General features: G+C 36.8%; 6 protein-coding genes and 1 long non-coding RNA gene across 11 annotated transcripts; 4 read left to right on the top strand and 3 right to left on the bottom strand.

Annotated features, from left to right (window-relative positions):
* Positions 1-244: 244 nt before the first annotated feature.
* Positions 245-2610, bottom strand: LOC111241641. 2 transcript variants are annotated; one of them, XR_002667665.1, is made up of 2 exons: positions 1657-2610; positions 245-1583 (listed from the first exon to the last, which is right to left on the bottom strand). It is a non-coding gene; the product is annotated as an uncharacterized LOC111241641 (long non-coding RNA). The 2 variants fall into 2 exon arrangements; XR_002667666.1 differs by having other exon boundaries at positions 245-1323.
* A 2023-nt stretch (positions 2611-4633) lies between these two features.
* LOC106760133 (conserved oligomeric Golgi complex subunit 4-like) lies at positions 4634-8833 on the bottom strand. The gene is made up of 4 exons (XM_014643572.2): positions 8722-8833; positions 7716-8370; positions 6386-7352; positions 4634-5463 (listed from the first exon to the last, which is right to left on the bottom strand). The coding sequence occupies exons 1-4, from the start codon at positions 8765-8767 to the stop codon at positions 4834-4836; spliced, it is 2298 nt and encodes a 765-aa protein (XP_014499058.2). The 5' UTR covers positions 8768-8833; the 3' UTR covers positions 4634-4833.
* On the top strand, positions 8665-10263 carry LOC106760192 (RNA-binding protein CP33, chloroplastic). Its single transcript, XM_014643654.2, has 4 exons — positions 8665-9035; positions 9302-9403; positions 9505-9813; positions 9906-10263. The coding sequence occupies exons 1-4, from the start codon at positions 8715-8717 to the stop codon at positions 9957-9959; spliced, it is 786 nt and encodes a 261-aa protein (XP_014499140.1). The 5' UTR covers positions 8665-8714; the 3' UTR covers positions 9960-10263.
* Positions 10264-10391: 128 nt separating this feature from the next.
* Positions 10392-14663, top strand: LOC106760179 (ribosome biogenesis regulatory protein homolog). The gene is made up of 9 exons (XM_014643641.2): positions 10392-10852; positions 10958-11155; positions 11236-11386; positions 11672-11723; positions 11854-11982; positions 12656-12773; positions 13743-13926; positions 14045-14158; positions 14248-14663. The coding sequence occupies exons 2-9, from the start codon at positions 11043-11045 to the stop codon at positions 14407-14409; spliced, it is 1023 nt and encodes a 340-aa protein (XP_014499127.1). The 5' UTR covers positions 10392-10852; positions 10958-11042; the 3' UTR covers positions 14410-14663.
* Positions 14664-15267: 604 nt separating this feature from the next.
* On the bottom strand, positions 15268-17752 carry LOC106760158 (pentatricopeptide repeat-containing protein At4g01400, mitochondrial). Of its 2 annotated transcripts, none has more exons than XR_001375647.2 (2): positions 16172-17752; positions 15268-16046 (listed from the first exon to the last, which is right to left on the bottom strand). XR_001375647.2 is itself a non-coding variant. In XM_014643607.2 (2 exons), the coding sequence occupies exon 1, from the start codon at positions 17656-17658 to the stop codon at positions 16285-16287; it is 1374 nt and encodes a 457-aa protein (XP_014499093.1). In that variant the 5' UTR covers positions 17659-17752; the 3' UTR covers positions 15268-16046; positions 16278-16284. The 2 variants fall into 2 exon arrangements, 1 of the variants encoding a protein (XP_014499093.1); XM_014643607.2 differs by having other exon boundaries at positions 16278-17752.
* A 159-nt stretch (positions 17753-17911) lies between these two features.
* LOC106760140 (two-component response regulator-like APRR5) lies at positions 17912-22017 on the top strand. 3 transcript variants are annotated; one of them, XM_014643583.2, is made up of 9 exons: positions 17915-18094; positions 18176-18376; positions 18718-18879; positions 18961-19091; positions 19262-19372; positions 19748-19856; positions 19942-20344; positions 20463-21231; positions 21537-22017. In XM_014643583.2, exons 2-9 carry the CDS (start codon positions 18196-18198, stop codon positions 21648-21650), a joined length of 1980 nt encoding a protein of 659 aa, XP_014499069.1. In that variant the 5' UTR covers positions 17915-18094; positions 18176-18195; the 3' UTR covers positions 21651-22017. The 3 variants fall into 3 exon arrangements, with proteins under 3 accessions (XP_014499070.1, XP_014499069.1, XP_022636097.1); XM_014643584.2 differs by having other exon boundaries at positions 17912-18376; positions 19760-19856; XM_022780376.1 differs by having other exon boundaries at positions 17916-18376.
* Positions 22018-22279: 262 nt separating this feature from the next.
* LOC106760200 (NDR1/HIN1-like protein 12) lies at positions 22280-24106 on the top strand. Its single transcript, XM_014643663.2, has one exon. It carries the CDS (start codon positions 23279-23281, stop codon positions 23870-23872), a length of 594 nt encoding a protein of 197 aa, XP_014499149.1. The 5' UTR covers positions 22280-23278; the 3' UTR covers positions 23873-24106.
* The last annotated feature ends 1779 nt before the right edge of the window (positions 24107-25885 follow it).

Below are 25885 nucleotides of genomic sequence, written 5' to 3'. Positions count from 1 at the left end.
CCGATTTGAATAAAAGTCGTATTTCCCTTTCAAATTTCAATATCCTTTTGTTTTTTCATTCTTATTATTATGTCTCTCCTTTATTTGATGAGCGTTTCTTTATTTAAAAGATAAAAATGAACCTAAAATTATTATGTCTTGTTTTTCAGAATTTCACAATAAATTTTCAAAACACAATTAAAAATATAATTATATTTTATAGAATAAGATTCTCATTAAAGTTCCTAATATTTATCATACAAAGTGAACCGTAATAATCTTTATTCTCCCGTAGTAGCATAAACTTGTGTATACATAAAAATAAAGAAAATGACCTACATATACATTATAAACTAAGGACAGAAGCATCCTCAATCTGTGTGGTTTTGAGGTTTTGAAGTTGCAAAAAATGTCAATCTTGAAATTGGTTTTATCCTATACAGTCTATAAAACTCTAAATCATGTTAGAGAAATTCAAAACTAAATCCTGTACAAATTAAATGACACAAACTGCACAAACACTGGTCTTCATAACCTAGGAACCTAAAATTACCTCATAATGATGTGCCAACTATACTCACCTCAGCACACTGGTCTTCAATTTCATGTTTTAGCTTCAGAACATCCATATGTTGCAATTTCTGTCTTTTGCACACCAACGCCACCAAATAACAACTTTGCACCAAGGCTCTCTTATTTTTTGCTGTCCATATTATATTTCATTATATTCATTACCGAGTAAAATGCTGGCACCACTCAAAACGGCAACAACAGAACTGATATTGGAAGTGGATATTGCCCTCCGCAGGCAACTGTGCAATACATAAAATACATCATACACCATAGAAGTAAGTGGTAAAGAAGTAAAGGCACGTGTTCATCAATCCTTATTGCTTTCCTGACGTGTAAATCCCTCCAAAATCACATAAAATCCAGTTAACAGAAGCAACTCAGGGTCACAACTTGCTGATATTGCCACTCCTAAAGCTCTGCACGGGGAAGCAACTCAGGATCAACAGAAGTGCCCTTTGATCTTTGAAATCATGAATTCAGTGTAATCACCAAGCTGCATAAGGGAGAGAATCTCCTCCAAATATATCTCTACCTCTCGTGAGCATTATCTCAGAGGACAACTTAGCCAACTTCCTATACTCCTTATACTTGTTCAAAATCACAGAACCGCGAGAATCACACTCCTCCTGAAGCCACAAAGACCACTCAAGATCTCACTATTCTCCCCAATTGCTCAAACTCCATTCTTCAATCACTCAAGAGACTGTACCCAACATACAACTGCAATCCCTCCCCTCCTCCACACCCAGCGGGGTGAAGAGTCGAATAAACCTTAGCAATGATGGATCAAGGTTCAGGCCCTGTGGCACAAGTTTTTTTTTTTTTTTTTTCTCTTAACTTTTCATAACATAATTTCAAGTTCAATTTCTGCGCACTCATTGCAAAAACTATATGTACACATTATTATACAAACAGAAAAGTTATGGTATGAATGAGTATTAAATTAACAAATGTGAAAGTGGACAAACTCATCAAATATTAACAATTTGCAATTGGATGACAGGATTCCAGCGAAAAAGTTGTGCTCATATCTGTAATATATATGTATATGCATTACTCCCATAATTTAAGATATAGAAGAAAAAAAAAACAATCATTCCTTACAATTCGCGGGAGGCAGACTATGAGCCTCGAGGGCACTGTGGCCGCCTTCGAGGGAGTTGGAATGCGGAGGAGCGCTGCTGCTGACTGACCCTGGTCAGCGAGGTCGGAGTTGGAAGCCACGTTAGAGAGCATGTAGTCGCCGAGTGTTTCTTCGTCCACTACATTACTCGCGTTGGCCTCAGGCGTAGTCCCCATCTTTCTCACACCATTAATTAAAACAATAGATTATGATTATGAGTCCTCCAGACCTGCCCTATTTCGCACAACCATCACCAACAGTCCGTAATTGCGAAGAAAAGAAAACCCAGAAATTTAACTCAAACACCCTACACTCAAACCCTGAGGTCATAAACTCAAAACAGGGACCCCAATTCCAAAACAGAATCTGAAAGCCATAACCCCCAAATTCTCGATCATCAACCCCAACTGAAACATTACGGAATCAAGATCACAAGATTTTTCCAAAGCAGAACTTTGACCCCAAAACACAATTTGAGAAAGCAAGAACAGAGCTCCTAAAAGAGAATTCCCAAGTCAGAAGAAAGATCAGAAACCCCAATGCAATAACAGATTACCGTCGTTGGTTGCTTCAAAAAGAGGGAGCTTCCGCGATCTCGACCACCACGAGAACGCCCTCTTGTCTTACATCGCGAGCCAGAACAAGAAAGGGAAAAGGAGAAGGTCCATCCGCACAATGAAGGACCCTGGAAGTCCACTGCGAACCGCCATCGAAGGCGAGAACAAGCTTGAGTCGCGCCTTCGTAGCGCCGTCGATTCTCGCCACCACCAGACCATCTTCCTTGCACGAACGAGAGGGAAAAACAAACGAAGAAGGAGAAGAAAGCTCCCCTATTTCCAGGCTTGCGAGAATTAGAGAATAAGACAGAACAAAGGAAATCAAAGAGAGAAAATAGAGATTGAAAATGTGTTTTTTGCAGTACACTTGGAATGAAATGGATGATATATTTATAAACATGAAAAAAAAAGACCGTTGCAAGATTCTAAACGTTGCTACAGTTGCATTATGACCGTTGCATTATGACCGTTGCATTATGAACGTTGCATTATGAACGTTGCAAAATTCTTAAAGCCAACGTTCCAAAACTATTGCAATAAAATAATAATATTTTACAACATTACTAATTTCAACAAGTCAGGATATTCATGCCATGATGAAAATGAGTCACATCTTTCCGTAGTTTTCTTTCTTCTATTAGTGTTGTGTCTGCCAAGTTCATGGTAATTGTTACCACCATCTGTACGTGCTTTGTCAGCTGAGAAGGCACACTATGCTGATAGGGATCCCATCTCTGCGTTGAAGAAATACATGTTTGAGAACAAATTAGCCAGTGAACAAGAGCTGAAGGCCATAGAGAAGAAGATTGACGAGGTTCTTGATTTAGATTCATGTATCTGCTTGGAGTTTTCAGATTTAGATTCATGTTCTTATTCTTATAGTTTCTAGAAATCAAACATTACGACACAATGCCCTCCATAAAATATAAAGAGGATTTTTCTTTTGGTTGAAGTTTTGTTTTTTCTTTCCTTATATATTTGTTAGTATTCTCAGAACTAGTGTCAACAATGATATTTTCCAATCATTTTTTATTTGTCCTTTGTTGCAATTATACCAGCCATCTACTATTCTATTGGACTCATATAATTTTTTCAATGAGTATCTTCTAGTGGAGCATGAATTCCATATCCACGCGGTGTCCTCCTCTTGGTATAGTCATGATTTATCCTGAACTCAGTTTTATATGATCGAGTTCGGTTAAGTGTTGATATAATGTAATTTACTCTAATTTTGAATATTGGATTGAATTTGTAATAGAGATTTTTGCACAGTAGTCAATTATTTTTAAATTTTATGACATTGAATTACTTTAATAAGTAATATGTGGTTCACTAAAATTTAAATTTACTAAAATACTTATGATTTAAACTTAACTACGATCTCAATTTTAAAAAATTCTCAATTTGTATTTAGGATTTTAAAATTTGAATTACAACAAATTCTTCACATATAAACTTCGTCTTGATTCTTTAAAGACAATCACCTTTCTTGTGTGTTTTTCTTTTAATGTTTATGCAATCTATACACTTTAAACTTTGTAAAGCATTTCAAAAGTGTGGCTAATGCTAGAACATAAAATTTAAATTTATTACTCTTCTAAATTTTGATACATCTTAGTTTTTAAAATATAAAATCCTTTTAACCTAATAATGTTAATATGAAATGCAGTCTAACAAAAAAAAATTCACAATGTTAAGTTACAAAGACGGTATCTTTTCATTTATAAAGTTTAAGAATCAAACTATATCAAAATGAAATAAAGATGAATTTCAATCTTGTATCTAAATTTATGAATTAAAAATATATTTAACTATATTTTATAAAATAAATTCTCACTATCAAAGTTCTTTCCTAATAAATTGAGATAATTTACCATACAAAGTGAACCATAATAATCTTTATTCTCTAGAAGTTATGTAGACACAAATATAATTGTCAACAAAGATACGCATGTATTATGTGTTTTTCAGTAGTATAAGATTTGTAAATTAAACTTCTTTTTTTACAATTTGTAAATTAAACTTCTTCAGTTTTGAGTGTTTGCCTCTTCCACCATTTATCTGGTTTCTTCTTGTGTTAGGTTATAGCATTGTTTTTCACCAATGATTGTTTACTCATGCTAGCATTGTTTACTCACCAATGATGTGATTACAGAAGTGCGTAAAATGATACGTTGGACTTTGTCAGCATCATTATTTAAATAACAATTAATTCCGCAACATTCGTATATTCCGCAACGAAACGCAAGAAAAAGTTGTTTGGAAGTGAAATGTTTACTGAACTTTATACTAAACACGCATGAACTATGTCTCAAATTGATTTACAGAAAAATATTCAAAAATTCAAAATTGGAAAGTGGATATTCAGGAACAAAGACCATTTTACACTATACGAGTAATATCTTGGCCTCTGGGGCGGCAAATCTGAATACTCTGTGCCTATTATTTTGCCTTTGAAGCTAACAATGTGAGTCGTATAATGAAACTGTAAGTTAACTTACCAAACACCAAAAGTAGTAAGAATGAATCTGTAATACTTATCAGATGAAAAATTAAAGTAGAAAGAAAGAAAAGAATGTGAAGAGACCATATAAACCGATATTACAACTTCACAGCAGCTATTGCTTCTGGTTTAAAATCAATCCGCAGACCCAATACACGCCTAACTTCTGCTGGAGTTAATCTCCAGGTCATAGGTCCAGAGTTCTCACCCCAGAAATCTAGAATCTCAGAAACCTTTTCTAAATTTAGAATTGTTGCCATTTGAGTAAGACGTGCAAACTTGTCTCTGACAGTTCTCTGTGTCATGACACTGAAGTGACTTACCAAAGCTCTAGCATCTCGGTCAAGTTGAAGACCGCCAAGTTGACTAAATCTTTTTTGCATCATAATAACTTCTAGCCTTTTCACAATGAAGTCAATAATCAAATGAACAAACGTGTCATAATTGTTAGCTGTCATTAGTGGCTGCAGCCATGCCACATTCGTCTCAACAGCATGGAGAAGTCTCTGAACCCATGGATCATTCACCTCATTATTTGCATACTCAGCCTCCGAAAGCTCATAGCTAATTGTTCCAACGCTGTCTAATATTGGTCTTAATCGAGGTGTAATGGTTGACACAAGTTGTTCTATGCCAGCAGTCAAAGCTTGCTTGAAAGCATTGCTGCTATCTGCCAACTCAGTCAAACAAGATTTTACCCTTTCTCGATCAGCTAGTGCAGGAAACACCTTCATGAAGTTATTCAGTCCGTTAATTCTGCAACTTTAAACTTGTATATTATATGGGCAAAGCAACAAAGGACAAATTGACATAGCGCTGTATAAATTGAGAAACAGTTCTCGAAAATAAATAGTCTGTAAGTCTGTTCCAGCTACATTCTTTTCATTTAAAAATGAAGGAGGAGCAGTTGACAAAGCTAAAGACAAATATGAAATATTCAATTAGCAAACTCGAATGTCTGAAGAAACATCTAGTTTAAAATGGAAAATAGTTCATAAAGTGAAATCATCAATACAAAAATTTTTGAATTTCTAAACCATACTTTGATTGCACTTTTCTAATCAACAATCTCCGTATTAATGTTAACAGAAGGGTTGCTATAAATTTGAACATGTATTCATCACAACATTCAGGGGAAACCGATGTACATAGTTCATCAGGCAAAATCAATGCTACAATTTCTGATTTTCTAAATCATGCTTCAAGTGCATTCTTTTAATCAATTGTCTCAATATTCATGTTACAGAGAGGATTACTACAAATTAAACTGTGTATTCATCAACATCAACACTAAGGACAGAAGCATCCTCAATCTGTGGTTTTGAAGTTGCAAAAATGTCAATCTTGAAATTGGTTTATCCTATACAGTCTATAATTTTATCCAAGATTTGTACATATCACATAAAACTCTAAATCATGTTACAGAAATTCAGAACTAAATCCTGTACAAATTAAATGACATAAACTGCACAAAAACATTTTATGAATAATCCCTAACCTAGGAACCTAAAATTACCTCATAATGGGACCCCAGGCAAACAATGAATAAGGCAAGGGTGTGCCAACTATACTTACTGCTCATAATTCAAAATTTAATGAATCTCATTAGTGATATACAATTGTAAGGTACCAAAAATATACAACACTCACCTCAGCACACTGTTCTTCAATTTCATGTTTTAGCTTCAGAACATACTCACTGCTAACATCCATATTATTCAAAGCTGTTGCAATTTCTGTCCCTGTCTTTTGCACACCAACGCCACCAAAGAACAACTTTGCACCAAGGTTTGGCTCTCTTATTTTTTGCTGCAAGGCTTCATTATATTCATTACCGAGTAAGCTGCTGGCACCACTCAAAACGGCAACAACAGAACTGATATTGGAAGTGGATATTGCCCTCCGCAGGCAACTCTGCAATACATAAAATACATCATCCACCATAGAAGTGGTAAGGCTGTCAGGCACGTGTTCATCAATCCTTATTGCTTTCCTGACGTTTTCCAACATGAAAAATCCCTCCAAAATCACATAAAATCCAGTTAAATCTTGTGCAACCTTGCTGAAACTGCCACTCCGAAAAGCTCTGGTGGCACGGGGAAGCAACTCAGGGTCAACAGAAGTAAGCCCTTTGATCTTTGAAATCATGAATTCAGTGTAATCTTCACCAAGCTGCATAAGGGAGAGAATCTCCTCCAAATATAACTCAACCTCTCGTGGGTCAGGACCCTCAGTACCTCCTCCAACAGCAAGCAAATTAGTGTTGTGAGCATTTATCTCAGAGGACAACTTAGCCAACTTCCTATACTCCATATACTTGTTCAAAATCACAGAACCGCGAGAATCACACTCCTCCTGAAGCTCACAGATGGCATATACAATACCATCCTCCCCACAAAGACCACTCAAGATCTCACTGTTCTCCTCAATCGCCAACACAATGTCCTTGAACAAATTGGTCAAACAACCAACAAAATTGACATTACGCTGATCCATTGTCTCCACCAATTGCTCAAACTCCATTCTTGACCTCATTGCAATCACTTTCTTCAAGTACCCAACATACAACTGCAATCCCTCCTCCTCCACACCCAGCGGGGTGAAGAGTCGAATGAACCTGAGCAATGATGGATCAAGGTTCAGGCATTGTTGCACAAATTTTTTTTCTTAACATAATATCAAGTTCAATTTCTACGCACTCATTGCAAAAACTATATGTACACATTATTATACAAACAGAAAAGTCATGGTATGAATGAGTGTTAAATTAACAAATGTAAAGTGGACAAACTCATCAAATATAACAATTTGCAATTGGATGACAGGATTCCAGCGAAAAACTTGTGCATATACAGTTTGGTCATATCTGTAATATATATGCATATGCATTAATCCCATAATTTAAGATATAGTAGAAAAAAAAGACAATCTACTATAATGTTGTTCCCGCAACTTAAAATTTATAGATCCGTGACTGAACCTGAGAATGGCAGGGTGGTCGCGTTGATCCACTGCGGCAGAGAGCTTCTTCCTTACAATTCCCTCCAACTGCTTCTTTGCTGCCAGCAAGCGATCCCTCTGAAGCTGATCGGAGCCGGAATCTTTGTACTCCGCGTCAATTTGGAGGAAGGTCTGGACGTAGCGGGAGGCAGACTCATAGTCCTCTGCCTCGAGGGCACGGTGGACGCCTTCGAGGGAGTTGGCGCGCTCCACAATGGCGTCGATGCGGAGGAGCGCGTTGCGGACGCGCGACTGCGCCAGGTCAAGCTCGCGGACCTTGCTGCTGACCTGATCAGCGAGGTCGGAGGTGGAAGCCACGTTGGAGAGCATGTAGTCGGCGTCGGAGTTGACGATGTCAAGGACATCGGAGGAGCGCTGGAGCTGGAGGAGGTGACGGTCGAGGTCAGTGCGCTGCGAGAGAACCTCGTCGAGTTCGATGTCGACGGCTCTCTGGTGAGCGATGCACTCATGGAGGAGGCGCGTCATGGCGCCGACGTCGGTGAGCGAACGGACGTATTCGACGGCCTCCGCCGTGCCGAAATGAACTGAGCCGCCGAGTGTTTCTTCGTCCGCTACATTATTCCCGTTGACCTCAGGCGTAGTCCTCATCTTTCTCACACCATGAATTGCCCAACCTACAATCACATTCCCCTTCAGATCAGATCTGAACTAACTACAACAACAAAGGGAGTTTATTATCTAACTCTTAATTATCATTACACTCTTTTCTTAATTATGGTACCATGTTTTTTCTAAGAACTTATTTTCTCATGAAATATATAACTTTATGCTTTATTTTATAAATTTTTCCTTTAAAATTCATCATTTATAAACTATTCTTTATTTTTTAGTAATTTTTTCAATGATATTGTAATAAAAATAATGTTTTAGAAAAGAAAAAAAAAAGAGTGTATTTGGGGTTAAATGGATTGGGTGTAAAAGAAAACACAGCACAACATAGCACACACTGAGGCTAAACATGGCACCTAATACCACTTTCTTGCTCTCCTTCACATCTTCCTCCTTACCCATACCCTTATTCAACCACCATCTCCACACCCAATTCAGATCTTCCCACAAATCATTCTTTTCCTTTTCCAAGGCTACGACTTTCTCCTTCACCGCCTCGGTGGCCACGGTGGATAAAGCAAGGGTCGTTCACGGAGGAGAAAACGCGGAGAAAGAAACGTTCAAGCAACCAAGACCAACCGAAGTCTACATCTGCAACCTTCCAAGAAGCTGTGACGCACAACATCTACTTCATATGTTCAACCCTCATGGAACCGTACTCTCTGCTCAGGTTTTTATGGCTTTTTTTCACTTTTTCCTTATTTAACATTCATTTTACTACACCCTCTCTTCTCTTTTTACTAAATTACTCAATTTTTTTTTTTAAAAAAAAACAGAGCTTGAAATCTTCTTTGCTCTATTTATCATCTTCGTTTTCATTATTAACTAGCTAGTTCAGCAGCACAAATGTTTTCACCTTTTCTAGTTATGATCTCATTCCCCAATGGTGGTAATGATGACAAGGTACTGTGTTGATGGGTGACTGCACTTTTGCAGGTTTGCCGCAGTGAGGAGACTGGTGAGAGTAGAGGGAGTGCTTATGTCACAATGGCATCTATTGACTCCGCAAAAAAGGCAATTGAGGCATTGGATGCATCGGTTCGTGAGTGTGAAACTCGATGATGTATTATTTCGTTAATGTGTTCTGGCTGTTTGTTTGATCTGAAAGTGTGTTTTTGGTTCCTTTTTCACAACTGAAGGATGTTGGTGGGCGCGAAGTGCTGGTTAGATTTTCAGCTGAGATGAATCCCAAGAGGAGAAAGAATCTTGACACGATGAATTCGTTACCCATGAGAACTATATACTATGAAGGTCCTCATAAGTTGTATGTTGGGAATCTTTCCAAGTTTACCATACCTGAAGACCTGAGGCAGCTTTTTGGTAGATTTGGTAATGTGACCAGTGTAAGAGTGTTGCAAGATACGAGACAAGGGAAACAAAGGGTCTATGCGTTTGTCTCCTATCTTTCAGAGAGAGAACGAAATGCTGCACTATCTCTCAATGGAACGGTATATCTATGCATTCTACCTCTGCCACTTTTCATTGTTGTGCTTCTTATTCATGAGCTACTGTCTGATACCTGGTCTGGTCTTTCTTGCAGGTGCTTTGTGGTCGAACACTAGTGATTAGAGAGCGTGTAAAGAGAGAGGAATAAGATCTGACAGGATATTCAGATTTTACGTAGTGATAGTTGCAATTTTGATTGTTTGGGAGGAAGCTCTGGTCTGGTATGCATAGTTGAGATTGATGCGAGAACTTGAGAGCTAGAATATGTCAGCAAGTGGGGTAGATGTACTGTGAAAAGTCCATCAAAATCTGGATTTATTCCTTGTATTCAAAATTCCAATCAGCAATATCTCTGTATATTTGATAGTTCAAAACATGAATTTTTGAGTGAAAAAGTATTCAACTTAAGATCGAGAAATATAATGGCAGACCTGATAGGAAACTTCAGTTTATTTTCACATATCTGTAATTCTTTAAATTAGCAGTGACTAATTAGGTGCAGGGTTATGCTCACTTGTAGAGCAAGCAAAAATCAAATTGAGAAATATCATTGAGGCAACTCTTTACCACTGCCGTGCAGTTCAAAGTAATATTAAATTAATCTTCGGAAAATATAATCAAATTCATCCTTAAACACTGTGACATAATTGTTACACATTTTAGGCATACAGAATTGAATGTGAAATTTTGTTCTTTCGTCCACTAAATTGTCCATCGCTTTTAAAATCTCAAATCACTAACTTTAGTTTTTCTCATTAGCAGTGCTGCAAGTCGGGTTGTTTTTCTGTCTGTATAGTTCAGCTGCAAGATAATACTGGGCTTCATAACTTACAATGTGTCAAATTACAATGCGACGGCGGCCTGGGGAGTCGCGCTGCGGCTTTCGTTATCGCTGTTCGTAGATAAGCTTCCTCCTGTGTGGTGGAAGCGGCGCGGGAGGTGGTGTGGTTCAATAATGGGGAGTGTTTTAATCTTTTTCTATTATTATGCGGTGCAGATAATAATTGTGGGGCTGTAGGAATCAAAAGCCTTCATGTGAAGGTTTGTCTCTCTTTTTTTTTTTAACTTTGATTGTTGTTTTTATTGGGCCTTTGTCTTGGGCCTCGATTTCACTTCTTCTTTCATTCTCGCGCTGCAACACATCAGAGCACAACATAAACAAACCCTTAAGCCGTCAACCACCTTCGACGCCGCAGAGGTTTGATATTGGTTTCATTTGTTGAAGTTGAGAATGACGGAGATGGAGATTGAGGGCGAGAAACAGCAGAAGTTCGTTGTGGATCTCGGCAACCTCGTGGCTTTCGACTCCAATCACACTTTCCCCTCTCAACCACCTCTTTCCAGGTACCCAGGTACCGTCTTCTTCCTCTTCTTTAGGGTTTTTGGTTTTTGACACTGTCCTTGCTTACTTTAATTGAACACAGGGAGGAAATCGTCAAGCAGTGTTTGCTGAAAGGCACTCACTTGGTTCAAGCTATCGCAGATGCCCTCTTCACCTTACCATCAACGGAAGATGTAGATGGCCCCCTTGTCAACTTGCCTACGCCACTAACTAAATTGCCAAGAGAAAAACATGTAATCCCACACTCCAATATTTATTTTTCTTTAATTTCAAAGGTTATGCAATCTATTAATTGTGACTTTTCACTTTAATGCTCGTATTCCTGATCCTTATTCTATTGTATTGCAACTTTCCAATGGCTAAATAAAAGCCTCTTCCTTTCATATGTGTTTGCATTGCAATTAGCTATGCATTGTATTGGTTCTGTGATTCTATCATTCGTTCTTTGCTTCTAGTATTTTTTACTTCATGTCTAATCAGTTAAATCACTTGCTCATCAATTTTTGTGATGCTTTCAGCTTCCAAAACCTAAGCCTCCTACTAAATGGGAAGTTTTTGCCAAAAAGAAAGGTTTGTCTATTCGTACTGCACTTGTGACTCTCAAATAATCTTAATGCTGTTCATGCAGTCCGTGTTGGGCTCAGTGCTCTCTACTTTTTTTAGTTGAACTGATGTATTTCATCCTGTATTATTTTTTCAGGCATACAGAATCGGAAGAAAGACAAGATTGTGTATGATGAACAATCTGGAACCTGGAAACGGAGATTTGGGTATGATCGTGCAAATGATGAAGACGCTGTACCTATCATTGAGGCAAAAGAAACTGATGGTAAATGATCGAACATCCTCTTCCTCATGAACTGCTACCATGTTTCTCTTAATGGTCACGAATTAGGTGTAGACTGCCGATACTCTACTTTGAGTTGTTACTTTCGGGCACCAACAGAACCACTACAATATGTTCAGCATACGATAAAATTTTAACATAGGATACTTCATGGCAGACCTGTATAAGGTCTGTGTACTAAAAAACAGTTCTAATGAGAAAAATTATGAATCAGGACAGCATTGGCCCTTTAGAAGACCCAGATTGTACGATGGAAATATTTATATATATCAGGGCATGCTCAATGCTTAGTCAAGAGATATGCTTGGCATTGTGGGTTACCAGATTTAACACGGAATCTGTTTAATTGAATACCCTTCGGTCAAGATTTCAAATCTTGAGGATTTATTTTCCTACCAATTTTGGGCACGTTGTTATTTTTGGTTATGAAAATTCTTGTATGGGATAAGTTAGATAGTGTTTATATGTCTATATTTCAAACCATATAGACATTTGTTTACACCATTTATGTTTAATATTATTATTCTTTTGACGTAACCATTATTATCTTGTCATGAATATAAACTTGTTATTAACATTTTTTGGGTTTGTTTTTAGTACACTGATCAAAGCTATATTTGTGTCATATTAGTAATGGTATTGTAACATTTTGTAGATCCAGCAGAGGATCCTTTTGCAAAAAGAAAAGAAAATAAGAAGAAAAGAATTGAAAAACAAGATAAAAATCGACTACAGAACTTGAAAGAAGCTGCTAAATTTGGTGCTTTACCAAGGTTTGTAACATAATGTTTTCCAATTTACCTTGAAGATTTTGTAGCAGGGAATTATTCTATTTGTTAATGTTCATTATTGTATACATCATTGAGTTATAGTTGTCTGCACAATTTATGTCACGGATCATGGACCTTTGCGTTTTATTTTGGCCATTGGAGTCAGTTATATCACACCTTGGAGAGTTGTCCATTGCCTACTTTCTTTTCTCATTCAGGAAGTCTTTACTGAGTTTTCTCATGCTAAACTTTGCATAATCCAAATGATATATATGCAGTTTCAGTTAGAAATATTTATCTTTTATTTGTTAGGGCATCTGCATTGGGAGGTGCTTAACTCCTTCTTTTCACTTATTAGTACCATTACCTAATAAGCGCCTACGTTGTACTTAATTTTTCAAGTCGGGCCATGTTTTTATTTTAAGAAAGTGTGAAATTTAAATTTTAATTTGTACTTTTCATTTTATATTGTGTTTGGGTATTTCTATTGGTAAAATGAGATTATCAGTGGGATCTATTTAAATTTTTTTCAGAGGTACTGAATTAGAGAAAGTGGGTGCAATGATAGAAACAAGTAAAAGTGATTAATATGTAGAATTGGATCCCATTTAGGAATCATAGGAATTGATACTGGGTTGGAGATGACGGTCTTACATGCTCCAATGCCGGAATTACTTTTACTGTTGCGGGTATATGATATTCTATATGGAAAATCTTACCTTTTCTATTGGTGGCATCTCAACTTCTTTTAACGTCTGACTTTCTTGCATGTGGTAATTTCCCCAACTTTGGAAGCAATTGAGTTATCTAGAGGCTATTGTCCCTCCAAAGTCCTATCTTTTGACTAGATTGTTGTAGAGTGTTGTTGACCTGGTGGTTCTTGTTTTCTTTAATATACTCTTTATTGTTTTTCTCCCTGCTACTCATCATATGTTCGTTATTGTAATGAAGTCTGAACACATTATTATGCAGCCATGTTCAGTTGGCGGCTACAGCTTTGCCTATAACAGGAACTCAGGCAGCGCCCAAGAAAGTTACAAAGGATGAACTAGGTAATGTAGCAGGAATCGCAGCAACTGCAACAGCCAGTGGTGGGAAATTTGACAAGAAATTGCCGGGTGAAAAGCCTGCAAAACATAAAGGAAAATATCGAAAGGTTGTGCACTGTAAACTCGAAGAAAACTGTTTCTCTTAGCATGTAAATTGTTATATCTAGAAGCAACCATTTTTAACTAAATTGACTTACTAACTTCCATTCTTTTGTTTTCATCTAGTTCTTGCCAGTGGTGGAAGGAACCGGGATAGGATCACAAGAGAGGGAGCAAACTGAAAAAATATTGAACAAAATCATCTCCAAGAATTCTCACAACATACTAAATGTTGAAAAGGTATAGTAAAGTCATTTAGTGACATGGATTTCAAATTTTCCCAGTTTTGTTAACTTTTTTTTGTAAAAAATGTGCTCTCTGAATTCTAGGCCGTCACAATGCACAATGTGAAGAAAGAGAAGAAACGAAGGAGCGAGAAAGGGAAGGCTTCACCAGCTGACAACAAATTGAAACCTGAGAAAAAGTCTTTTAAAAAAGGAAATTTCAAGAAAAAGGGAGATTTCAAGAAAGGAAAAGGGAAAGGAAAATAATTTAGATTTTATTAAAACAAGTTTTTGCAGAGTTATCGGAAGCTCTATTTACTAGTTTCAAGTTTTGTAGTCTAATTTCATATTACGATTTGTAACCTGAGAAAGAGTCTCTTAAAAAGGGAAAAATTTCAAGGCAAGGCGGGGGAATAGTTTAGATTTTATTGAAACGAGTATTGTAGAGATCTTGGAAACTGTTTATTGGTTTCAAGTTTTGTAGACTAGTTTCTATCTGTTGCTATCGTCTTTATTTCCCATCTATTTATTAATTACATCTTTTTATTTGGCAAAGCTTTTAACTTATCGAATGGATGATAAAAATATTATGGATAAAATAGAACACGTATGTATTATTTTACCTAATTTGTACGGTATGTATAGTTACACCTTTTTAATTTTTATAAAACAAAATTCTATATTTAGTAGTGTAACTAAAGAAATATACAAAAGAAAACTTCAGTGAAAAGGTAATTTATTAAATCATTTTAAATAATTTTAAATCACATTAATTTGTAAAGTACTTTGGACTATGCCAATATAATTGTTTCAATACAAATTAATTATCCAAAACACGCGGAACGTAACTTTACCGAATAATTAAGAACTAATTCTCAAAATTGATTTGCAAAATAAAAAAAAAGTGTTCCAAATGGATTTACAAAAAAGAAAACCATTTTACACAGGATAATCTGTATATATGCTTAATATTTACTGAACAATCAAGAACTAAGTCTTAAAATTGATTTGCAAAATAAAAAAAAAAACAAAAAATACAAGAATGTTCCAAATGGATTTACAAAAAGAAAACCATTTTACACAGGTTGGTCCGTATATATGCTTAATATCTCAGCCTCTCCGGTGGCAAACTTGAATGCTCTTGCTTACTCTTTATTTGAAGCTAACAATGCAACTCACACAACAAATTGTGAGTTAACTTACCAAACAGCAATAGTTAGAATGAAAGTGTAATACTTATCGGATGTAAATTTAAAGAAAAAAAAATGTGAAGAGACCATATTAACTGATATTACAACTTCACAGCAGCTACTGCTTCTAGTTTAGAACCAACCCGCAGACCCAACACACCCCTAACCTCTCCTGGAGTTAATCTCCAGGTCATATAGGTCAAGGGTTCTCACCCAAGAAATCTAGAATCTCAAATCTTTTCTAAATTTAGAATCGTTGCCATTTGAGTAAGGCGTGCGAACTTGTCCCTTAACAGTTCTGAGGCATGACACTGAAATGACTTTCCAAAGCTCTAGCATCTGGGTTATACAGAAGACTGCCGAGCTAAATCTTTTCTGCATCATAATGACTTTTAGCCTTTTACACAATGAGGTTAATACTCATGAACAAAGTGTTGGCAGTCATTAGTGGTTGCAGCCATGCCACATTTGTCTCAACAGTATGGAGAAGTCTCTGAACCCATGGGTCATTCACCTCATTATCTGCATTCTCAGCCTCTAAAAGCTCATAGCTACTTGTTTCATCGCGGTCTAACACTGGTCTTATTCGAGGTGTTATGGTTGACACAAGTTTTTCTCTGCTAGCGGTCAAAGCTCGCTTGAAAGCATTGCTGCAATATGCCAACTCAGTCTGACAAGATTTTATGTTTTCTCCTCAGCTGGTGCCGGAAACACCTGCATGAAGTTATTCAGTCAGTTAATTCTGCAACTATAAACTTGTGTATTGTATTATGACAATTTTCCAGCCGAGTTGCATAATTATGATTGGCATTCAACAAACAACATCGTCACTTGCAAACCTTGGTTATCTGAGAAAAGCGAGCCAGATTCTTCGGAGTAACAAACATACCACAAAGATTCAATATGAATGACAAAAGAGCATTGATTGCAAGTTGTAAGTCCTACATAAGTTTTAGAATACTCTGGTGGAGTTGGCTCGTATCTTCCTAATCAAGTAGTTCTCCAAACCAATGCCAGCATCGACAATTCTAGTATGCCCTTTTATTTCAATCTTAAGAACTTCCTCCAAAGTACCATTGATTTTCCCACCATCATCCACTTCACATATTACAGGAATTAAGATCATCCAAGTATCCACATGCGGAGCTTCCCCATGTTCAAGAGACTTAGTAAGAACTCCACAAGCATCCTCAACCCTACCAACATTACAAAACCCCTTCACCAAGGCGTGAACAACAGAGAAATGAGGAGAAAAACCTTTACAGAACATATCCTCGACATACTTACTAGCCTCATCAAGCATTCCCATGTCACACAAGCCACTCACCAAAGTACGATAGGACACGAGATTAGGCAAGCACCCATTGGCCCGCATGTCAGTAATAACCTTGCAAGCATCGTGAGCGCGCCCTTCTCTACAGAACCCTAGTATAACAGTATTATAATGAACAATATCAGGATTGCACCCTTTGACCTTCATCCTACAGAGAAGCTTGTAAGCCTCCCTGAGCTTCTTCTTCCTACACAAACTATTCAACAAAGTGGTGTAAGTCAAAGAATCAGGAACAAACCCTTTGTTGAGCATATCCTCCAAAAGATCAACAGCACCATTCACTTGACTCTTCCGACACAAGGCCTGCATCAAAATCCGGTAAGACTCGATATCCGGCACAACATCTCGTTTGAACATTTTGTTGAACAGTGAGTAGGCAATGCTAATGTCCCCATTGAGACAGAACGCGCGCATGAGAATGTTGTAGGACTTGGTGTTGGGTTCCACCCCATACCTGTGAGCATCCTTGAAGAGAAGGAAGGCGGGACGAATGTAATTACGGTGGGAAACGAGGATCTCGAGAATGCGGTTAAGGTGTTTGGGCAAAGGCTTGCAATTGAAGTGGAGAATGTTGTAGAAGGTTTTGAGGGCTTTGTCGGGCAAATCGGCTTCTGCGTAGACCCTGATCAAGTAAGTGAAGAGGGTGGGGGTGATGGGGTGAGAATCGGATTTGATGCAGCGGAGGAGATGGTCGATGAGAGAGAAGTGTTTGGAGCGACCCAACTTGAGGATGAGAATGAGATAGGTTGAGTAAGTATGGCGGAAGTTGGGTTGGCGAGAGGCCACATCGAAGATTTCTTTGGCCAAAAGAGGGTCTGATTGCGAAGCTATCAGCTTCTGAACTCGAGTTGGTGATCCGAAAGGGGTGTTCCCATTGCTGTTGCTGTGGAAAGCTTGTTGATTTTGGAAGTAAAAGGGTAGTGATGGAGGGAAGAAGATGCAATTGGAAGAAACCGAAATTAGGGTTTTGGATCGAACAAAGACCCTCTGCATCTCGTCTTCTTCTTCGCTTCTGATGGGTGACGGAAGCAGAAACGATTATACATAATTAACTCCACGTGTCACAGTGGCCACCAAGACCTCCAAAATGTGGTGGCGCGTAGACAACGTGGCATTTCTCGGAATATGAATGAGGCACGTGTATAATAACCAATGGTTGAGAATGGGACACGTCAGAAGGGGAAACATGGCACGTTTAGATGCGGTGGAAGTTGAGATCTGAGAGAGTGATGAGATTCACGTTCGCATGTATCTATGCATGTATGTGGCATATGGCGAGAAGATATTTTGTAGGATTTTCGCGGTTGTGAAGCAAAGTATAGAAGGCGGTTTGAAAATTCTGAAATTCTCTTTCTCTCTCTGTCTGCCTCCACTCAATTTAGCAGACTTTTAAGATATTTTCACTGCACAACTTAAGACTCAGCATGAGGTCTTCTTCCTCCTCCTCTTCTTCTTCTTACTTTTCTAGCGTTCAATTAGGGTTTTGGTGTGGTGTTTTTGATTAATGCAGCAGAAGCAAATTGATTGAGAATGGGTGAAGTGGCGGGTGAGAAGGGTGTGATGCAGACTCAGGAGGAACAGAGCAACAATGCCTCCATGGTTCGGTGGGAACGTTTTCTGCCTCGCATGGTGCTTCGGGTGTTGCTTGTGGAAGCTGATGATTCTACTCGACAGATCATTGCTGCGCTTCTCCGTAAATGCAGTTACAAAGGTTTTTTTTTTTTTTTTGGTCTTTTCTTTTTTTAAAAAAACAATATTGTTTAAATTATGTTTCTGGAGAAAATGAAAACTACCTTTCGTTACTCTTTAAACGTGGTTAATGTAAAAAAACGAACACAGCTAGATTTTTCAATAACTGGCTATCAATCTGGTTTGCTTGAACTGAATAATTTGTTATTTCTTTTAATTAAATAAAGGGTATTGTTTCATGCGAATGTGTATTTTGTGGTGCACTCTGTGAGTTATTTCCTTCCACGGTAGTGTTTGAAAAATGAGTTTACCCTAAAGCTCAAGATGCTTATGAACTTCTTAATTGCAATTTTTTACATGCAGTTGCCACAGCTTGTGATGGCCTAAAGGCATGGGAGACATTGAAGAACAAAGCATCTGACATAGATCTCATATTAACTGAAGTGGATTTGCCATCAATATCTGGATTTTCACTTCTTAGTTTAATCATGGAGCATGACGTTTGCAAAAACATTCCCGTCATAAGTATGAGTTGACTAGGTGCTGTTAGTAGTTAGATATGGCTAATGGACTCAAATTTGTTCTCACCTTATGATGATTTTGCAGTGATGTCTTCTCACGATTCAGTTAGCATGGTGTTCAGATGCATGTTAAAAGGTGCAGCTGATTTTCTTATAAAACCTGTTCGCAAGAATGAGCTAAGAAACTTGTGGCAGCATGTGTGGAGAAGGCATGTCGTACGTCATATTCTTCAATGTTATTCTGGCAATGTTTTGATATTTCTTTTGTCTATACTAGTGTGAACTTACTACTTTGACTTATATTTACTTTCCTTTTCTTGCTTCAATTAATGTTTTCTATATATATATATATAAGCGGGCCTCCTCAAAATTTAACACTGCCACAGATTGAACTTGGTTTTGCTGCAGAAAATCATGCTGCTAGCAATGATTCTAGCGGTTCTGTGGCTTCTACACCAAAAAATAATGAATGCAGCGAGAAAACAAGTGAGGTTCAAGTAAGTTTTTCTCTTCCAGCCTCTAAACTTTCACTGAAATAGCATGCTGTAATATGACTGTTACATATGTCAGTTTCTCAGATTTCAGTATTAGGTGTGAAACAGCAACTAATTTTTTATTGTACTAATTCAATTCCTGAAGTATTTTCTACACTTTCATTGCTTGGCATGAGTAAGTTACAAAGACATAAACCTTGAATCCATTTTCCATTACATTTATATGAAGCCACTCCCAACTTGGGAAATTTTCCTTTATAGGTTAGGCTGGTTTCGTGACTTTATATAGAAACTGCATGTTTTGCCAATTCCTATGTAGGGAGAACTTGTACACCTCCATTTTTTGTAGCTGAAAGTACATGCATGTAAAATATTCAGGATGTTTCACAGCTGAAGAGTTCTTCAAATTTGAGCGATGGCACAATTAAGCATGACAACTCTACAAAATGTGAAAGGGAATCAGATAAGCATAATGACAAAGCTGGAGGTGCGCAAATTTCCTTTATTTTGTACTTTTGTTCAAATCTTTGGCCCTTATTCTGTTACTGAGTTACAATTAGCATGTATTGCAGCCAAATCAATATTTATATCAGAAGATGAAGGGTGCGACAAAACTTTTAAACCAACAGGCTTAAGGCCAGGTCAAGGATATGATTTCGGTGAAATAAGAAATCAAGATGAACTTCTAAGAATAGAGTTGAGCAAAGCCAATCCTGCAATTAGTGTTGATATTCGTGGGTGCATTGATGAATTGGAAGGTCCGTCTACTGGGGCCATTGACTTGATTGGTACATTCAATACACTTCCAGAGAGCACTGATGAAAAATGTAGTGTCAGTAGTGGTAACGTTTCCAAGTTTGACTTTGATACACAACTGGAACTTTCTATAAGAAGATATTTTCCCGGAGGCTCGTACAAAGCTGTATTTGAGGAAAGGCAAATATTGAACCATTCAAATGCTTCTGCCTTTTCTAGGTGAGTTCTCTACTTGCCTGCTATTGTTGTAGGTCAAGAAATAAGTACCAATTCTTGCTTTGAACTTCCAAAACATACAGATAATTTTTAATAATTTGTTATAAAAAAAAAATTGCAGGTATGGTAGTAGTAAATTGTTGCAGCCCCTTTGTCCAACACCATCAACTATCTCTGCAAAATTAACAAACGTTAGTCATGATTCTCAGAAATCTCCTAAGTTATTTGAAAATGCAACTACTTCTCATCATTGTGGTGAAAAAGATCAAATTAAGGAGAAAATCACCACTCCAGATATTGGTCAATCTGGACAAGTTGATCCAAAATTACCGAACAGTCAACTTGTATTCTTTCCTGCTAATGGGGTTACTTATGATCACAAATCAACTGGAAATGGAAATGTCTTCCCTTCTATGCTTTATTCTCAATCAGGTGTCCATACCATATGGACTCCAAAATCATTGTTCCAGAAAGAGAGTTCTCCGTTTCCCACTAGTACTTCCTCCCAGTCTAATCCTCAAAGTCGGAACTCAAAACATCATCACTGCTCTGACGATGCAACCCATGATTCAATTCAAAATGTAAATGACCAAAGCCATTTGGATTTTGAGACACAGGACTCTCCTGCTGCTAGTCAGACTGCTGATACTGCCCTTTACCATGATACAACAAATCATAATTGTAGTGGTGTATACAGAAGCATAGGCTGCACAAGTGATGGAAATACTACTTCAGCCAAGGTAGCCAAGGACAACCACGAAAGTTTCACTGATATTGGTCACTTCAGTCATGATGGATTCATAGGGACAGATTCTCATCGCACCAGCCAACGAGAAGCAGCTCTAACAAAGTTTCGACTTAAGCGGAAAGACAGATGCTATGAGAAAAAGGTATTGCTACCGTGCTATTACTGCTTCTGAAAAGAGCTACTTCTGAAATATTTATGGTAAAGGCATTATCGGGGCGTCATGCAATTGCTTGCTCCCATGTATTTCTGAAATTTAGGATTTGAAACTTCATTAGTTTAACATTTATGTTATTAGCGGGTCTAGTCAATTTTGAAATTCCTATACCATATTTTAACTAAAAATCTCACCATTTAAATTGTGATTACTTTCCTATCTATTTTGCTTAGACTAACATGTTTGGTTATTGTTGAATAAGCAGCTGCTTATTGTTGAATTTTTTTGCATAGGTCCGATATCAAAGCCGGAAGAGATTGGCAGAGCAGCGCCCTCGGGTGAAAGGGCAATTTGTTCGCCAAGTAGACAGTGGTCATCCGGTATCAGATCTGGGTGGTGATTCCTGAAATTATTTTCTTATGGCTTCTTGAAATTACCTTCATCACTGAATTAAAATTTGACTTCCAGAACTGATTTGCCTCTCTCGACAAGGATTAACTATAGGTGTAGTGTGTCTGGTGAAATATGTTACCTTTTAGCGTTGTTAGTATTTTCTTATGACTGGTCATCTTGGTTGTCTTTTAGAATGTAGAATTGTAATTATTTAGTAGGATTGGTTTGAAATTTTGATTTTACCTCGTGTATATGTTTCTCAATTGAATGCTAGTATAGGGTTATCCTTATATAGGCAGTGGTAGTATGCTTTCATCTTAAAGGGTTGAAATAAGATGTAAAATGGAGTTATATTTTATATGGATTGTAATCTTTCTTTAATATTTCCATTCATCATTTGAGCCCCATTTAATCACTGAACATTGGGAAAAGCACTTGGACCCCTTTGTTCATGTCATGTATTTCACTTTTCTTTTCCTAATTCCTGCTAATATATTATTTTCAGATTCTATTTTTATGTTTTTAATTGTTGCGAAATTTAATGTCTAATACTACTAGACTTCATGTTTAGATAAAAAATATAGCAATAAATTTTTTAAATAGAGTTAGTGATAGATTTTAACGTTATCTAATAATTTGGATAAATCAGTTTTGAAGGTCTTAATTAGGGCAACGAAAACATAAATAGTGTTAACATGTTTGATGTGCATAAATTGTATGGGACGCGTGCATAGCAGATGTGGGAAACACATCACATTATGTTGAGTTTGCTGTAGGATGTTGCGAGGTAAGGTCCAAACAGAACCAAACGTGTGTATAACTGAATAGAAAACACATAAGTGCTTGTTATCTCATCTCTCTTTCATTGCATGCAGAAACTGTTCATTTTTTTAAGTCTAAGTTTATCCATATGTCGGCGAAAGGAGTCAAATCGAGGCACTTAGCTCTTCTTTCGGTTCCCTCTCCTCTACTTTTGTTTTCTTTTGGTGCTTCATTTATTTTCCAGAGCAAAAACCAGAGACCCCATGAAAGGAAGTTATTCTTTTTGTTTTTTTAACATAAGGTTGCATAAGAAAGCAGTGAACTTTGTTGGTTCCACATTTGATTTTCAATATAGGTTTGACTATTTATAAAGTAATTAATTAGTTAATTCATATTGTTTTTATTCACTCATCTTCACATGACAGTTAAAGCAAGTGTAATTAGAATGAAATGAGAGAGAAAAACTGACATTATTTGCAAGATATAGGCAAAATAAAGTGAAAGGGATAACAAGTAAAGAAGAAAAAAATTGGATTGAAAGAGATGTAAAAGCACTTCCAACTCTCCTTTGTGACTTTTGCGATCTATATAACATTATTACAGCATCTTTCTTTTGAAGAGAGTTAGTTAAAATAAGGAATTGTTGGATAAGGATATACAAAACATGATTAAAGTGTGTAAAGAATGAGAGTTGCTTATCATAAGCAAAAAAACAAAATAAAATGAGACAGAGACACGTGTATATATGAAAAAAATGTGAAGTAAAAGCACTAAACAATTTGCTCTTAGATTCCTCTCCTATATTGACATCTCATTTCTCCATCTTTTTTTCTCTTCTTCACTGCCAAACTCCATAGTCACACACTGCAACAAAGGAAAAATGTCGAAGGACAAACATTCCAATGATCCCAGACGCGCAGCATGCACGGCCATCACCATCTTCCTCCTCTTAGCTGGCGTTACTCTTCTCGTGCTCTGGCTGGTCTACCGTCCCAACAAGCCCCGCTTCACGGTGATCGGAGCCGCCATCTACGGCCTCAACGCCACCACCCCACCGCTCATGTCCACCACCATGCAATTTTCCGTCCTCATAAAGAACCCCAACAGGCGCGTCTCCATTTACTACGACAGACTATCGGCCTTCGTCTCCTACAGGAACCAGGCCATAACGCCTCAGGTCCTGCTGCCGCCGCTGCACCAGGGCAAACACACCGCGGTGTCGGTATCGCCAGTGATCGGAGGGACGGCGGTGCCGGTGTCGGTGGAGGTGTCAAACGGGTTGGTGGTGGACGAGGCTTATGGGGTGGTGGGTCTGAGGCTCATATTTCAAGGCAGGGTGAGGTGGAAAGCTGGTGCCATCAAAACAGCGCACTATGGACTGTATGTGAAGTGCGATGTGTTGATGGGTTTGAAGAAAGGTTTGGTGGGTCCGGTTCCTCTCCTCGGAGTTACACCCTGCGATGTCGACGTATGATGTTTTTTTTTTTTTTTTCTGTCTTCAATTCAGTGTAATAATGTGCAACTCTATTTTTTTACCAGAAAAATTATGTATAGGTGTTAGTTTATTTGCAAATTCAGTGTGTTAGAAAGGTAAAAGTGAAAGAATTTCCAAGGTTATGTTTTTATTAATTTAGAGGAACCAGGATGAGAAGGTATGCGTGTTTCTTCTCTTACTCCTCAAATTGTTTGTGAATGGAGCTTTTTCAACTGTGCTGCAATGGGTGCAGCAAAGTGATCTAAAAAATCAATAAAGATGAAGATGAAAGCATAATTAAAAATATAATAAGTAATATAATCTGAAATGAATAAAAGATAGGAGATAAAAGAACAATGGTATAAATTCTGAGGTAGTGAATGGTGAGCATAGCATCTATATACGAAGCTTCCTCCATTGGAGTTTGATTTTGAGAGTGAAGTTTTGTTGTGAAGGTATTGGATTCCCTTTTATGTGCATAGTGGAATGAAGAACCAAAGCTTAGTAGGTAAAGGAATCACTTTTTTAATGTACTTTTTATTCAAAGGGTCCAAGATTATAACTTTTTCATTATCTTCCTGCAAAATTTTAAAAGTTAAGTTGGAAATTTCTTCTCGTATCAATTATCTTTGTTTTAAAGTTCTATATTAAAATATGATCTGGCTTTTGCTTCTTGTACTCCATAATTTCTTCGTGGACTCCCCAAATTTTCAAAATGGTGATTTTACATTTTGTAAAAGTGATTTCCCGATTATATATTTCAGAAACATTTCAGAATTTTCAGAATAAAAATTAGGAAGTGTGAAATGCATTACGAATCAAGCTTTTTAGAATTAAGCTTTCCAAAATGCATATAATAATACCTTCTAAATTATATTTTTGAAATATTCTTACAGTGTTTTGGAAGGAGTTTACCGAAACGAGTTATTTTCTGCATTTTTTTCTGTTCTTCTTTCTATACAATAGTGGCAATAGTGACAACAAGGGTAGTAATAGTGGTGATGTTTGAATATTTTTCTGTTAGTGTGCAGTTTAGTAATTATTAAGGTAAGATTAATAATTGTGGGGTGAAAGTAATATCCCTTTCCTTTCTTTTCAAGTTTGTTTGGAGTTGTAAGCCCACTGGTATTTGCTATCGGCACTGCTATATTTACTTCTTTCCTTACTTTCAAGTCATTTTCATGAAATATTTAACGGTGTTTTTGTCTTCTTTGAGTGTTCTTTTCTTCCTTACAACGAGTTTTTCTTCTTGTTCTTCTTCTTCAACAACCTTTTTTTTCTCAACGAAAGAATTTTTTATTTCATCTTCATTTTGATCGAAGTTTAGAGATATTGTCGATTTTCTTTACAAGAATCATTTGTAATTATTTATTGTTTTAGAAATATGCTTTGTAGAATGGAAAATTCAGTTTAGAATAAATATTGGATTTTGAAGTCCATGAATATCTCAGATTTCAAATATTTTGAAATTTGATTTAGAAGTGTATCGAATTTTAAATATAGTTTAAAAATGTATTAGAATTCAAAATTTGGTTTAGCATTGTCTTGGATTTTAAACATGTCAAATTTCAAAATCTAATTTAAGAGTCTATCATATTTTGAAATTCAGTGTAAAAGTGTGTTGAATTTCGAAATCCAATTTAGGACTATATCAGATTTAGAAATTCGATTTAGATGTTTTTTAGATTTCAAAATTTGGTTTTCTATTTTCTCGGATTTTGAAATTCGATTTTGTTATCTTTCAGATTTCGAAATTCAATGAAGAATTTTCTTGAATTTTGAAATTCGGTGAAAGATTATCTTGAATTTTGAAATCCGATTCTTTATTTATTTATTTTTTCTATTTTGTTTTTTATTTTACTTATTTAGTGTTTTGTGTTTTATGAAATTTGTTGTTGATCTCTATTTTAATTATTATTATTATTGTACAAGGGAGATATTGAATGCTCATGTCATGTTGTAAATAGTTACAGTGTTGTTATTTAAGGCGAAAGATTAAGCTTAAGTTTTATG

Source organism: Vigna radiata, chromosome 5 (assembly GCF_000741045.1).
Source record: "Vigna radiata var. radiata cultivar VC1973A chromosome 5, Vradiata_ver6, whole genome shotgun sequence".
In the NCBI taxonomy this organism is placed as follows: Eukaryota; Viridiplantae; Streptophyta; class Magnoliopsida; order Fabales; family Fabaceae; genus Vigna; species Vigna radiata.
This window is presented reverse-complemented; position numbering and strand designations above follow the sequence as displayed.